At 44.7% G+C, this 15,616-nt stretch overlaps 1 protein-coding gene across 1 annotated transcript in view; it reads right to left on the bottom strand.

Annotated features, from left to right (window-relative positions):
• The window catches only part of COPS6 (COP9 signalosome subunit 6), an 839,183-nt gene that overhangs the window by 373,301 nt on the left and 450,266 nt on the right, over positions 1–15,616 (bottom strand). Inside the window, exon 7 of the mRNA XM_044077362.1 lies at positions 8,648–8,762. Within this exon, the coding sequence (XP_043933297.1) occupies positions 8,648–8,762 (115 nt within the window). The remainder of the gene's footprint in view (positions 1–8,647; positions 8,763–15,616) is intronic.

The following is a 15,616-nucleotide window of genomic DNA, read 5'->3' as shown; positions in this document are numbered from 1 at the left end:
TCCAAAGTGTCAAGACTAGCCTGCACAGGGGATATGAATGTGTTCCTCCTTGTTTGTTTATGTACCACATTACTGTGGTGTTGTCTGTTCTTATAAGCAATTGTCCTGGATGCAGGAGGTCCTTGAAAGCTGTAATTGCATTTATCACTGCTAGCATTTCTTTTTGATTGATGTGAAGGTGCTTTTCCTTTTGGGACCATTTGCCCTGAATGCACCTGTCTGTCATGTCGCCCAGGCGTAATCTGAGGCGTCTGTTGTGATGACTTGATTTGCTTGAGGCTTGCAGAATGGGAGGCCTGTGTTTGTTTGGCATGCTTGGGCCCACCATAGAAATTCCTTTTGCAAACAGGGAATTATTGGTATTACTGTTTCCAAGCTGTGGCTGTGTTGAGACCATAGGTTTTTTAGGTACCACTGAAATTTCCTCATATGCAACTTTGCACATGGGATTAATAGAATGCAAGATGCCATGAAACCCAGAGCCTGCAGGATTTTCCTTGCAGTAAGCCTGGTACAATTTGCTAATGTTTTGAAGTACTGAGCTAGTTGCCCTTGTTTTTCTGGCGTAAGATAGGCCATCTGGGTGTTTGTGTCCAAGCTGGCACCCAGGAAAGTTATTTTCTGAGATGGTGTTAGCCTGGATTTCTCTTTGTTGATTGTGTATCCCAGAGAGTTCAGTAACCGTTTTGCATAAGCCAGATGTTCCAGAAGTGTGTGTTTGCTGTCCGCTTGGATCAGGCAGTCGTCCAAATAAGGGTAAATTTGTATCCCTTGAAGTCTGCAGTATGCAATTACTGATGCCAGGCATTTCGTGAATACTCTGGGCACAGTAGATAAGCCAAAGGGCAATGCAGAGAATTGATAGTGGATTGAACCTGCAAGAAATCTGAGGTATCTTCTGCAGCTTTGTCTGATTGGGACATGCAGGTATGCCTCCTTGAGGTCCAATGTTACCAGCCAAAACTCCTTGCCCAGCATGGGAAGAAGCTGCTGTAAAGTGAGCATCTTGAATTTTGGTACGAGTAGAAATGTATTTAGGATGGATAAGTCCAGAATGGGTCTCCAGTCGGTTCCTTTTCTTGGTACTAGGAAAAGTCTGGAATACAAACCTTGAGCTTGTTCGTGAGTAGGAACCTCTTGAATAGCTTTCATTTCCATGAATTTTGAAATTTGTATTTGTGCCTCTGCCCTTTGATTGTGTGGCAGGTTTGGCATGCCTCCCATTTTTGGAAGAGTATGAAAATGAAATCTGTAGCCTCGGTTTATAATGTCCAGGATCCATTTGTCTGTTGTGATCATATGCCAGTTTCTTGTAAATAGTGCCAGCTTTCCTCCTAGGGGAGCTGCCAGCTGGGAATTGCGGGGCAGAAAAAGGAGGAAGTCATTGGGTTTGCTTTCTGTATTGTTGTGCACTGTCTTCGCCACCTCTTGGTGCTGGAGTTTGCCATTGTCTGCCTCTATATGATCCTTGAGATTGTCCTCTGCCCCTTGAGCGCCTGTATCTACCTCTTTGGGGCTTGTCCGTGGCTGGAAAGGACCAGTTTTTAGAAGGTCAATTTCTGCTAAAACGGGGTGGCTGTACCTGAAGAAAGGCCTTGACGGTTTGCATAGATTTAGCTTTTTCTTCCATTTTTCGTAGTATCTCCTCAGCATTAGTACCAAATAACACATCCTTTTGTAAAGGAGCATCTATCAGTTTAGCTTTAACATGATCAGGCAAGTTTTGTTCCCTAAGCCAGGCGTGCCTACAAATAACTGATCCTGCAAAAGCAGCTCTACTTGAGGCCTCTAAGGCATCATAGCCACATTGTAAGGTGTGCTTACCCACTTGTTCTGCACTATGCATCATATCCTGTAATTCCTTTAAATCTGGTTGTTCAGGCTGAGACATTTTGTTTCTTAATTGTGATAATAGAAATTTCTGATATTTAAGCATATGGAACTGACAATTTAAGGCTCTCATGGCTAGGGTGGCAGAGGTGTATACCTTTTTTCCCCACCTTTCTAAGGATCTAGATTCTCTTTCGGAAGGAAGTGGATTCTTAGCAGTAGAGGCCTTCATACCTTTGGGGCCTTGAGAAATGGTTTCAGGGTCAGCATTATGGCTTTTGAACAGAAATTGGTGGGAATTAGGAACTCTGTAGTACCTATCAGGTTTGACTGGGGCAGGAGGCAGGGAATCCGGATTAAGACAAGCCTCTGAGTAAACATCATCAAGTATGTCCAGGACAGGAGGTATAGCCAGAGGCCTGTGCTGAGGTAACAAAAGAAATTCCCTAAGTCTTTTCTTGGAATCAGAAAAGTCTTGGCCTTCCCAATGGAAGTGCTCCCTCAAGGTGTGCAAAGTTTCCCCAAAGGAAAAATCCTCTGGGGGAGATACAGAAGGAATTGACTGTTCTGCATCAGAATCCTCATAAGGGGAGTACGAGTGTTCCTCTACATCAGAATGTTCTGAAATAATGGATCCCTGTTCAGAAGAAGGGGAGTCTTCCTCCACTCTGGGTCTCTTTTCTGGAGTGGGCTGTGAGCCCCTGATAAGGGTAATTAAATCCTCAGCCATTTTAAACATCTGCTTTTTAGGCATGGGGCCTGGGGATGGGCCCTGTGCAATAGGCCTCTTGGGATGCATGGCTGATTTGGTCTTAGTAAAGGCCTTAATGGAAAAGGAGGAAGAGGGCCTAAATACACCCTGGGTGGAAGTGGACCTGTCCCCCTTAGGAGGTTCAACACTAACAGTGGATTCGGTGGCTGTAGTCTGAGTAAGGGCCGAGGTACTTGCGGTCTCGGGTACAGAAGTCACCGCCAAGGAAGTGTCGTCGGTAGTCAGGGACTGCATAGGCGTCTCGCTGAGAACCGGACCACGTGTAGCCGGTTTTGGCGTGGTGTCGGTCTTTGTCCTTGCGTTTTTTTGGACAAAACGGCAGTCAGAGTATCCGACGACATTTTATAATCAAAGGCTGAACCAAAATAATGTTGGGCGAACTCCGCCCGACGCTTAATAGTGCATTTATTGAAAGTCGCACAAAAGCGACAGCCCGAGACGTCGTGGTCTGGGCCTAAACAAGGTATGCAGAGGGAATGGAAATCCTTATGCGGTATTTGCTTCCCACAAGAAATACAATTGTTAACTTTGTCTGACATCGGTCTGAGGCAAGAAAAGTTTTCCCAACTGGGTACTTAGCTTTAAAGAAGACTTCGGTTTCCAATTTTTCGTAAATTCAAGAGCTGGCCGACCAGCACTTGCAAACTGCTTCTGCTTTGGGCACCGCGCGGCAAAAAAGACTGAAGAATATGGCGTCGGCTGTGACTTATATACCCCTGTCGCTCTGACTTCAGGGAAGAAAGCGACAACAACCGACGCCAGACCAAGACTTTGGAATTCGGCCGACTGAGGACCCGCCTGACGGCAGAGAACCCATATGTGATTACTGCAGCTGTATGTACGATGAACATCTGTACTATGTTCATCGTGCATACAGCTGCAGTCATAACAGATGGGTAGAATCCCAAAGCTAAGAAAGGGGTGGTAGGCACTAGGTGGAACTAGGAGGAGCCAAAATGCCCTGCAAGACTGCAGTGGCAAAGCCTGCTCTAGATTTGGAGTATAATGGTAGGTTGTAGTGCTTGGAGAAGGTATGCACAGAACTCCAAGTGGCTGCTTCCAAAATATCCTTGGTAGGAACTCCTCTGAGGAAGGCTGCAGAAGTGGCTGTGGCCCTGGTGGAATGAGTTCTAATGCCTGTAGGTACAGTTTTGCCATGAAAGGAATAGCAAAAGCGTATGCAGTGGGCTATCCATTTTGAGATTGTCTGTTTGGAAATTGACTTTCCTTGAGCTCCTACCGCATAGGACACAAAGAGCTGTTCTGATTTTCTGAAAGGCTTTGTTCTGTCCAAATAATAACGCAGTTGTCTGTGGATGTCCAAGGAATGTAGTAATCTCTCCCTTTGTTTTGAGGATTAGGATAAAAGTAGGTAAATGTATGGCCCGATTTAAAGCTACCCTGGATACCACTTTAGGCATAAAGGACGGGTTGGTTCGTAAGGAAACTCTGTCCTGATGGAAGATGATAAAAGGCTGGACAGCCATGAGAGCCTGTAGTTCTGAAACTCTACGAGCTGAGGTGATAGCCAGAAGGAAAGCTGTTTTCCAGGACAAATATTGCAAATCTGATGAGGCAGCTGGCTCAAAGGGAGGCAAGGTCAGTTTTTCCAGAATGAAATTAAGATCCCAAGCAGGTATTGGTTGTTTCCTTGGAGGTCTTAAATTCTTAGCCCCTCTGAGGAACTGTCTTAAGAGAGGGTGAGAGAATAAAGGTGGATCAATGTTGTATTCTGCAGAAATGGCTGAGGCATGGATTTTGATGGAGGAGAATGAAAGCCCACTGCTTAGCAGTTCAGCCAAATATTGCAGTATTTGAGATAAATTCAGTTTTCCAGGATCCTGGCCCTTTTTCTCATTCCAGACACAAAAACGTTTCCATTTTGCGGAGTAAGCTTTTCTAGTTGATGGCCTTCTGGCCTCCAAAATGACATCCTGCACCTCCTTGGAGAGTAGGGCCTGTTGTGATGCTAAGGAATCTTCCATGCGGCTAGACTGAGTGTTTTTAGCTGGCTGTGAAGAGTTTTGAAGCTGTGCTGAGTCAGAAGAAGAGGCATTAGAGGCAGGGTCCATGGTGGGGAATGCGTCAGGCTCCTCAGGAGTGGGTACCAGTGTTGCCTTGGCCAGTCCGGAGCAATGAGAATCATCTTTGGTCTGTCTGCTCTGGTTTTCAATAGAACTTTGGGCAGCAGAGGAAGAGGTGGGAAGGCATAAACTGTCATTGATGTCCAACTGAAAGAGAGAGCGTCCACTCTCCAGGCCTTTGGATGGAAAATCCTTGAGCAGAATTTTGTCAATTGATGATTTTTGTGGGAGGCAAAGAGATCTATGTCTGGCCTTCCCCATTCTTGGATTATTTCTGTAAAAACTTTTGGATGCAATTTCCATTCGTGTGGATCTGTCATATTCCTGCTTAGGTTGTCTGCCAGCATATTTTCCTTGCCTGGCAAGTACTGTGCTTGTAGTTCCATTTTTAAGTCCATGGCCATGTTCCAAAGTGACATGGCCAGTCTGCATAGGGGGTAAGAATGTGTTCCTCCCTGTTTGTTTATGTACCACATAACTGTGGTGTTGTCCGTTCTTATCAATAGTTGACCTGGTTGTAGAAGGACCTTGAAAACTATAATAGCATTTATTACTGCTAGCATTTCTTTTTGAATGATGTGAAGGTGCTTTTCTTTTTGGGACCATTTGCCCTGAATGCACCGATCTGTCATGTGCGCCCCCCCCCCCCACCAGGCGTAGTCCGAGGCTTCTGTTGTGATGACTTGATTTGCTTGAGGCTTGCTGAATGGAAGACCTGTGTTTGTTTGACATGCGTGAACCCACCACAGAAATTCCTTTTGCAGACATGGAATTAGTGGTATTATTGTTTCCAAACTGTGGCTGTGTTGAGACCATATGTTTTTCAGGTACCATTGCAGTTTCCTCATATGCAGCTTTGTACATGGGATTAGTAAGATGCAAGATGCCATGAATCCCAGAGCCTGCAGGATTTTCCTTGCAGTCAGCCTGGTGCAATTTGCTAGTGTTCTGAAGTATTGAATTAGTTGCCCCTGCTTCTCTGGCATGAGGTAGGCCATCTGGGTGTTTGTGTCCAAATTGGCACCCAGGAAAATTATCTTCCGAGAGGGTATTAGCCTTGATTTCTTTTTGTTGACTGTGTATCCCAGAGAGTTCAACAACATTATTACATAAGCCAGATGTTTCAGAAGAATGTGCTTGCTGTCCGCTTGGATCAGGCAGTCGTCCAAATAGGGGTATATTTGTATCCCTTGAAGTCTGCAGTAGGCAATTACTGATGCCAATCATTTTGTGAATACTCTGGGCACAGTAGATGAACCAAAGGGCAATGCAGAGAATTGATAATGGGTTGAACCTGCAAGAAATCTGAGGTACCATCTGCAATTTTGTCTGATTGGGACATGCAGGTATGCCTCCTTGAGGTCCAATGTTACCAGCCAAGACTCCTTGACCAGCATGGGAAGAAGTTGCTGTAGAGTGAGCATCTTGAATTTTGTGCAGTAGAAATGTGTTTAGGATGGATAGGTCCAAAATAGGTCTCCAATCTTTTCCCTTCCTTGGCACCAGAAATAGCCTGGAATAAAAATCTTGACCTTGTTCGTGCATAGGTACCTCTTGAATAGCTTTCATGTTTATGAGATCTGTAATTTGCCTTTGTGCCTCTGCCCTTTGATTGTGTGGCAGGTTTGGCATGCCTCTCATTTTTGGAAGGGTGTGAAAATGGAATTTGTAGCCACTGTTTATAATGTCCAGGATCCATTTGTCCTTTGTGACAATATGCCAATTTTTTGAAAATAATGCCAGCTTTCCTCCTAAGGGGGCTGCCATTTGAGACTTGTTTGGCATGCAAAGGGGAAAGTCATTGGGTTTGCTTTCTGAAAGATTGCGAGTTATCCTCACCACCTCTTTGTGTAGGAGCTTGCCATTGTCTGCCTCTAAACGATCCTTGGGATTGTCCTCTGCCCCTCGGGCGCCTGTATCTGCCTCTTTGGGGTCTGTCCGTGGCAGGAAAGGACCAGTTTTTGGAAGGCCAATTTCTACTAAAACGTGGGGGTTGTACCTGTAGAAATTCTTTTACAGTTTGCATTGATTTAGCCTTTTCCTCCATTTTCCTTAATACCCCCTCAGCATTTGCACCAAATAGTACATCCTTTTGAAGAAGGGCGTCTAGTAATTTAGCTTTGACATGATCAGGCAAGGCTTGTTCCTTGAGCCAGGCATGCCTACGTATAACTGATCCTGTAACAGCAGCTCTACATGAGGCCTCTAGAGCATCAAAACCACATTGTAAGGTATGCTTACCCACTTGTTCTGCACTATGCATCAAATCCTGCAACTCCTTCAAGTCTGGTTGTTCAGGTTGTGACATTTTACTTTTCAATTGTGATAACAAAAACTGTTGGTATTTTAGCATATGAAACTGACAGTTTAAGGCCCTCATGGATAAGGTAGCAGAGGTATATACCTTTTTTCCCCATCTTTATAAGGATATGGAGTCTCTTTCGGAAGGTAATGGATTTTTTGCAATGGAGGCCTTAACTCCCTTGGGGCCCTGTGAGATGGTTTCTGGGTCAGCAGCATGGCTTTTGTAGAGTCCGGGTTAAGGCAGGCCTTCGAGTAAACATCATCTAGGATGTCCAAGACAGGAGATATAGCCAGAGGCCTGTGCTGAATTAGCAAGAGAAATTCCCTGAGCCTTTTCTTGGAATCTGAATAATCTTGGCCTTCCCAGTGGAAGTGTTCCCTTAAGGTATGCAAAGTTCCCCAAATGAGTAATCCTCTGGGGGGGATACAGAAGGGATGGATTCCTCCGCATCAGAGTCTTCAAAAGGGGAGTAAGAATGTTCCTGATCATCAGAGTGCTCTGAAATAATGGAGCCCTGATCAGAGGAGGCGGAATCTTCCTCCACTCTGGGCCTTTTGTCCGGTGGGGGCTGAGAACCTCTGATAAGAGTAATTAAATCCTCAGCCATTTTAAGCATCTGTTTCTTAGGCATGGGGCCTGGAGATGGGCCCTGTGTAGCTGGTCTCAGAGTGCATGGTTGCTTTAGACTTAGTGAAAGCCTTGATGGAGAAAGAAGAGGAAGGTCTGAAGACACCTTGAGTGGAGGTGGACCTGTCCGCATTCTGAGTTTCAATGCCAAGAGTGGCTTCGGTATCTGTAGTTGGGGTGTGGGCCGAGGAGCCTGCGACCTTGGGCACAGGAGACACCGACAAAGAAGTGTCGTCAGTAGTCAGGGGCTGCGTAGGCACCTCGCTGAGAACCGGACCACGTGTAGTCGGCTTTGGTGTGGTGTCGGTAGAGGCAGCGGACCTCATGTGTCGGTCCTTATCTTTGCGTTGTTTAGACAAAACCGGAGTCGGAGTATCCGACGACATAGTATAGTTAAATGGTTTCCCAAAATAATGCTGGGCGAACTCTGCCCGACGCTTAATAGTGCATTTGTTGAATGTAGCACAAAAGCGACAGACCAAGACGTCGTGGTCTGGGCCTAAACAAGGTATACAGAGTGAATGGAAATCCTTATGCGGTATTTGCTTCCCACAAGAAATACAATTATTAACTTTGTCTGACATCGGTTTGAGGCAAGAAAAGTTTCCCCAACGGGGTACTTAGCTTTTAAGAAGACTTCGGTTTCCAAATTTTCGTAATCTCAGGAGCTAGCCGACCGGCACTTGCGAACTGCTTCTGCTTCGGGCACCGTGCGACAAGAAAGACTAAAGAAAATGGCGTTGTCTGGTTCCTTTTATACCCCTGTTGCGCTGACATCAGGGAAGAAGCAACGACAACCGACGCCGGACATAGACTTTGGAATTCGGCCGACCAAGGCGGGTCGCCTGACGGCAGGAGAACCCATCTGTTATGACTGCAGCTGTATGCACGATGAACATCTAACAAAACTTAGATGGGTTGCACGTAAAAACAATACAAGAACATTCATAACTGCATTCCATAAAAAGCATTTGCATGTGAGAACAGTATGCATGTATAAATAAATAAATAAATAAATAATCTCCCTACCCGTGGAATTTTCTCCACTGCCCATAGCTGTCATACGAGCCACGTGATCGACCCCAATCCGCTCTGCCTCCTCTGTAGCAAGTGTGTAGGTCAGTTCAGCAAACAACATTGTTGCCTGATGGAGAGAGAGAAAATAAATAAAACATTATAAACTCGCAACTGGTAATTAAATGTCGGTCTAAAATGCAATAAGGATGAGTTGACATTTAAAAGTAAGAAATAAAGACCTGTAAAGAACAGGACCAGGGAGGTAATGAACTACCTGTTCACTGCTTGGAAAACAGTTTAAGTGAGTTAAAAATACTCTATGCAATACATCGCAGAATATGTAATGGCTAATATTATACACAATATGTAATGAATAATATTACACACACATATATAAAATATAACAAACATACTTGTGAGTGTGTGTGTGTGTGTGTGTATGCGTTATATATTTATCAGATTTCTTTATATTAATGTTTTAATGTATAAAAAAGTAAACGGTCCAACAGGTAACCAAATATGGAGAAGTTTACATAAAAATTACCATGGACCTGCTTCAACTTGGATTTGAATTTTTTTATGCTATATCCAGTTTTTGTATAATACATGATTAATCACTGTAATGGTGTACATCATGATTTATAACAGAACTTTGTATAAGACTGACCTTCCATGACATCTGTATTTTTGTTCACAAGACTACACTGCACACCTTGACAAAAATCAAACCAATAACGACATGTGGAACAACAGAGAGAGATGCCAATTCCCACTGAATTCTGAACAGCTCTGTGTTAAATTTAAATGTGCAGAACAAAGGAAATATATCAGAAACAAAATGCATTCACAGAAGTTCACAGGTAAACTGACTGCTCACATCTGTTATTTGAGCACCTTTTCATACCTACATACTTCACCAGCTTCAGCAACAGTTACCTGCCATGACTACTGCTATCTCCCTCTCTTTCTGGGATTTACTTCACTCACCATCAATGCATGTTGCAGAAAGTACAGCTGTGTACACTTACCATAAATGTAGATGTTCGGGTGTATTCACTGTTGCAGTCATTACATTTGGGTTATCTGCTTGCAGTCGGCCTGATTAACAAAGTCTTTGGTCCTGCGTCGGATGCTGTCCCATCTTCCATGATGTCAGGTCATCAGGGGTATAAACCATGCAGCCGACGCCATTACATCAGTTTTTCTTGCCCCAGATGTCAGGTATCCCCCTAATGGAAAGCAATTAAATATAAAAGCACAAAGATATACCTCCAACAAAAAAGCAAATACACCAAAAAGGCTTTTAAGCATAGTAAAGGAAAGAAGAGGTATAGCCAAAAGAAGTGAGAGGGCTGGAGGAAGGGTAACCAGGATTGCAACAGTGAATACATTCAAACATCTACATTTATGGTAAGTGTACACAATTGTACTATGTTCTTTGTGTTTCACTGTTGCAGTCATTACATGTGAGTAGATTCCCAAAGCTATGGTTGGGAGAAGGAATTTAGATAGCATTAGGGCCAGCTATAAGGCCCTGCAAGACTGCAGTGGTAAAGCCAGATCTGGACTTAGAGAAAATTGGCAAATGATAATGCTTGGTGAAAGTATGTACAGAATTCCAGGTAGCAGCTTCTAGGATGTCCCTGGTAGGGACACCTCTGAGAAAGGCTGCAGAGGTAGATGCAGCCCTGGTGGACTGAGGTCTGATCCCCTGGGGGATAGGTTTTCCATGGTGCTTATAGCAGAAATGAATGCAATGGTTTACCCATTTAGAAATGGTTTGCTTTGAAATAGCCTTTCTCTCTGCCCCTGCAGCAAATGCCACCAGCAGTTGTTCAGATTTCCTTTGAGGTTTAGTCCTGTCCAAGTAGAATCTAAGTTGCCTGTGCACATCTAAGGAATGCAGTATCCGTTCCCCTTTACTCTGTGGATTGGGAAAGAAGATTAGCAAATGAACTGACTGATCAAGAGCCACACTGGATACCACCTTGGGCATGAAGGGTGGATTGGTTCTGAGGGACACCCTGTCAGCGTGAAAGATGATGAAAGGCTACACTGCCATAAGGGCCTGTAATTCAGATACCCTTCTAGCTGAAGTGATTGCTAAAAGGAAAGCTGTTTTCCAAGAAAGAAATTTTAAGACTGCAGTAGCAGCTGGCTCGAAAGGAGATAGAGTGAGTTTCTCCAAGACAAAGTTAAGGTCCCAAACTGGGGTTGGAGCTCTCCTGGGTAGTCTCAGATTTTTGGCCCCTCTAAGGAACTGCTTGAACAGTGGATGAGAGACGAGGAGAGGTTCTGTGTTATAATGAGCTGAAATGGCTGAGGTGTGGATTTTAATGGAGGAAAAAGACAGGCCCTTGTGAAGCATCTCAGTTAAGTATTGTAAAATCTGAGGTAAATTGGGCGCTGCTGTGCTCATCCCTTGAGACTGGTTTCAGGCACAGAATCTTTTCCATTTTTCAGCATAAGATTTTCTAGTACTAGGCCTCCTTGCCTCTAAAATGATATCCATCACAGGTTTGCTGATGGATGGTAAAGGAAAGATTAAGTAATTAGCCAGGCTGCAAGGTTCAGTGTTGGAAGCTGAGGGTGCAGAATCTAGTTCGCCTGCTGAGACAGCAGGCAGGGAGTCTGAGGCAGGTGCCATGGAGAGAACCGTGACACACTGCGCAGGAGGGGGTTTCAGTGTTGGCGCGACTAGTCTGGAGCAATCAAAATCATCCTTGGTTTGTCCTGTTTGATTTTTAGTAGTACTTTGGAGAACAGAGGCACAGGGGGGAAGGCATAGACTGATAGGTTTTTCCAGCTGAAGGACAGAGCATCCACTTTCCAGGCTTGTTTGTGGGGAGTCCTTGTGCAAAATATGTCCAATTGGTAGTTCTGGGGAGAGGCAAACAGGTCTATATCTGGGCTCCCACATTTGCTTGTCAACATGTTGAAAATCCTTGGTTCCAGTTTCCACTTGTGTGGGTCCATGAGGTTTCTGCTTAGTCCGTCTGCCAGTGTATTTAATTTTCCTGGCAGGAAATGAGCTTGTAGGTGCACTTGGTAGCTCAAGGCTGTGTTCCACAATGCCATGGCTAGTCTGCAGAGGGGGTAAAAATGTGTACCCCCCCCTGCTTGTTTATGTACCACATAACAGTGGTGTTGTCCGTCTTTACCATTAGTTGTCCTGGAAGAATGTGGTCCTTGAAGGCTGTCAGAGCATTCTGTACAGTTAACATTTCTTTTTGATTGATATGCAGGTGCATCAGACTTGGGTTCCATTTGCCCTGAATGCACTTCCCTGCCAGGTGAGCCCTCCATGCACAGTGTGATGCGTCTGTTGTTAGGGTTTGGGCAGCAGGGGGTGGTGTGAAAGGTAGTCCCTTGTTTTGGTGGCAGGCCTCTGCCCACCAAAGGAACTCTAGGCGTAGGCAAGATATGATAGGAATCATTGTTTCCAGGTCTTGAGAATGTTGACACCATAGGCTTTTTATATGCTACTGTAGTTTCCTCATATGCAGTCTTGCATATGGGATTAGAAAAATGCAGGAGGCCATGAACCTCAAGGCTTGTAGTATTTGTCTTGCAGATAGCAGGGTATTTGTGGCCACTTGTTTGAAGTAGGTTGTCAAATGAATTTGTTTCTCTGGTGTGAGGTAAGCCATCTGGGAAGTTATATTCAAGCTTGCTCCCAGGAATATAATTTGTTGACAGGGTACCAGGTGTGACTTCTTTTCATTTATGGTGTACCCCAGACAAGTTAGACCCCTTTGTACAAAGGCCAGATGATTCAAAAGTATGTCCTGACTTTCTGCCTGAATTAGACAGTCGTCCAGGTATGGGTATATTTGAATATTTCTTTGCCTGCAAAATGCAATAACTGGAGCTACGCACTTTGTGAATACCTTCGGCGCAGTAGATAAGCCAAAGGGCAGTGCAAAGAACTGATGGTGCGTGCAGCCTGCTTTGAAACGTAGAACTGATAGTGCGTGCAGCCTGCTTTGAAGCGTAGGTATCTTCTGCAAGATTCCCTAATTGGGATGTGCAGGTATGCTTCTTTTAAATCTGGTGTTGCTAACCAGGCATCTTTGCCTAGCATAGAAAGTAATTGGTGAAGAGTCAGCATCTTGAATTTTGGAATCTCCAAAAACGTGTTTAGAGTAAACAGGTCCAGGATAGGATGTCATGAATCGTCTTTTCTGGGTACCAGGAAAAGTCTCGAGTAGAAACCTTGTCCCTTTTCCTCTTCTGGTACCAGTTGAATAGCGCCCATGCTGAACAGAGAAAGTACTTGTTTTTGGGCCTCTACCCACTGATTTGGGGGTAGGTCCGGCCACCCGCTTGGTGTTGGCAAAGTGTGGAAGTGAAATCTGTATCCCTGGGACACTACATTTAAAACCCATTTGTCCTGGGTAATGAGTTCCCAATTCTTTGCATGAAGAGCAATCTTTCCCTCTAAAGGGGCAGTCAGTTGATAAGTGCTTGGAAATTTTAAAAGGAAGTCATTGAGACAGTTTACCATGGGGGGGGGGGAGTCTTATTATTCCCAGATTTGGAAGTGGAGGCCCCCCACTGCTTATTTCTGTGTGTCCCCTGGGACTGAAACAGTACAGTTTTGTACCTACCATAAATGTAGATGTCCGATAGGTATGCATCTGCAGTCCTAACATATGGGTTGTCCTGCCTCAGGCAGCCCTTCGGTCAGCCGGATTCCAAAGTCTGGGTCTGGCCTCGGCTGATGTCGCACTTCACCCGACGTCATAGCTGCTGTGTATTGGGTATAAAGGCATCAGCCGACGCCATTTTCCTCAGTGTTTCTTGCCCCAGATGCCAGGTGCCCTCTAGGAAGGCCAAATTTGGATAAATGCAAATAATTCCAAACAGTAGAGAGCAAACAATATAAGAATGTATATACATATATACAAACAAATACACCATAATAGATTCCCCCAGCTAGCTACAAGAGGGGTAAATACCCTAGGAATACCACAGAGGGGAAGGAGGGCGGGTAATCCTGACTGCAGATGCATACCTATCGGACATGTACTATGTCCTTCAAGGATGCATCTGCAGTCCTAACATATGGGTAGAATACCATAGCCAAACTGGGGGAGGAGGTACTAAGATAAAGATGGTGTAGTTAAGATCCCTTGCAAAACAGCAGTTGCAAAACCTGCTCGGGATCTGGAGTATAAAGGAAGATTATAATGCTTGGCAAATGTATGCACGGAGCTCCAAGTAGCAGCTTCTAAAATGTCTTTGGTAGCCACTCCTCGTAGGAAAGCTGTAGTGGTGGCTGTAGCTCTTGTGGAGTGAGGCCTGATATTTTCTGGAGTTGTCTTTCCATGAAAAGAGTAGCAAAATCTAATGCAATTTCCTATCCATTTTGAGATTGTCTGTTTTGAAATTGCTTTTCCTTGCATTCCTGTTGCATATGCTACCAGAAGCTGGTCAGTTTTTCTGTTGGTCTTAGTTCTGTCCAGATAGTAGCGTAATTGTCTGTGCACATCCAAGGTATGTAGTAGTCTTTCCCCCCTGTTCTGTGGGTTGGGGAAGAATGTAGGTAAGTGAATCGCTTGGTTCAATGATACTCTGGAGACCACTTTTGGCATAAAAGTAGGGTTAGTTCTCAGAGACACTCTATCCTGATGGAAGATAAGGAAGGGCTGTACTGCCATTAATGCCTGTAACTCAGATACCCTTCTTGCTGAAGTGATTGCAAGCAGGAAAGCAGTTTTCCAGGATAAGAACTGTAATTCTGCTGTTGCTGCTGGTTCAAAAGGGGGAAGTGTTAACTTTTCCAGCACAAAGTTAAGATCCCATGTAGGCAAAGGTGGTTTCCTTGGAGGCTTTACATTTTTAATTCCTCTCAGGAACTGCCTGAGTAGAGGATGAGAGAAGACTGGAGGATCCATGTTGTATTCTGCTGAAATTGCTGATGCATAAATCTTAATGGAGGAGTAGGACAGGCCATTGTGGAAGAGTTCTGCTAAGTATTCCAGGATGTTTGCTATGTTTGCTAATGATGCATTTTCCCCTTTTGCTGCACTCCAAATGAGGTATCTTTTCCATTTGGCTGAATAAGTCTTCCTTGTGGAGGGTCTGCGAGCCTCCAGGATAATGTCCTTAACCCTCTGAGATAATTCTGGGTTATTTTGTTTTATGCAATATTCCAAGCAGCTAGCTGTAGTGTTTTCAAGTTTGGATGTAGGATCTTGTAGTTGTTCTGTGTTATAAGTAAAGGACATAGAGGTAGAGGCCATGTGTGTGTCCGAGACACGCTTCTCAGTAGCGGGTACCAATGTTGCCTCGGCCAGTCTGGAGCTATCAGGATTATCCTTGGCTGATCCTCTTTGATCTTCAGTAGGACTTTGTACATCAAAGGAAGAGGTGGGAATGCATATGCTGTCAGGTTTTCCCAGCTGAAGGATAGGGAGTCCACCCTCCAAGCAAGTGGGTGGTATGCTCTTGTGCAGAATTTCTTCAATTGGTGGTTGTGTGGGGAGGCGAACAGGTCTATTTCTGGTAGTCCCCATTTCTTTGTTATGGTTTTGAAGATATCTGGATGCAGCATCCATTCGTGAGCATCCGTGGTAGTTCTGCGTAAGGTGTCTGCTAGTGAATTTTCTTTTCCTGGTACAAATCTGGCCTGGAGTTGAATGTTGAGGTTCAGGGCCACGTTCCACAGGTCCATTGCCATCCGGCATAGAGGATATGAGTGTGTACCTCCCTGTTTGTTGATGTACCACATGACTGTGGTGTTGTCCGTCCTTATCAGCAGGTGACCTTGTTGAAGAAATGGTCTGAATGCCTGGATTGCATGTTTCACTGCCATCATCTCCTTTTGATTTATGTGTAGATTCAGCTGGTCTTGTGTCCATAGGCCTTGTATACACTTGTCCACCATGTGCGCCCCCCCAGCCTAGGTCTGAGGCGTCCGTGGTGATGGTCTGGCTTGGATGAGGTTTGTGGAAAGGCAATCCTCTGTTCAACTGA

The sequence above is a fragment of the Protopterus annectens genome, chromosome 7.part0 (assembly GCF_019279795.1).
Source record: "Protopterus annectens isolate FY-2018-M chromosome 7.part0, PAN1.0, whole genome shotgun sequence".
NCBI lineage: Eukaryota > Metazoa > Chordata > Ceratodontiformes > Protopteridae > Protopterus > Protopterus annectens.
This window is presented reverse-complemented; position numbering and strand designations above follow the sequence as displayed.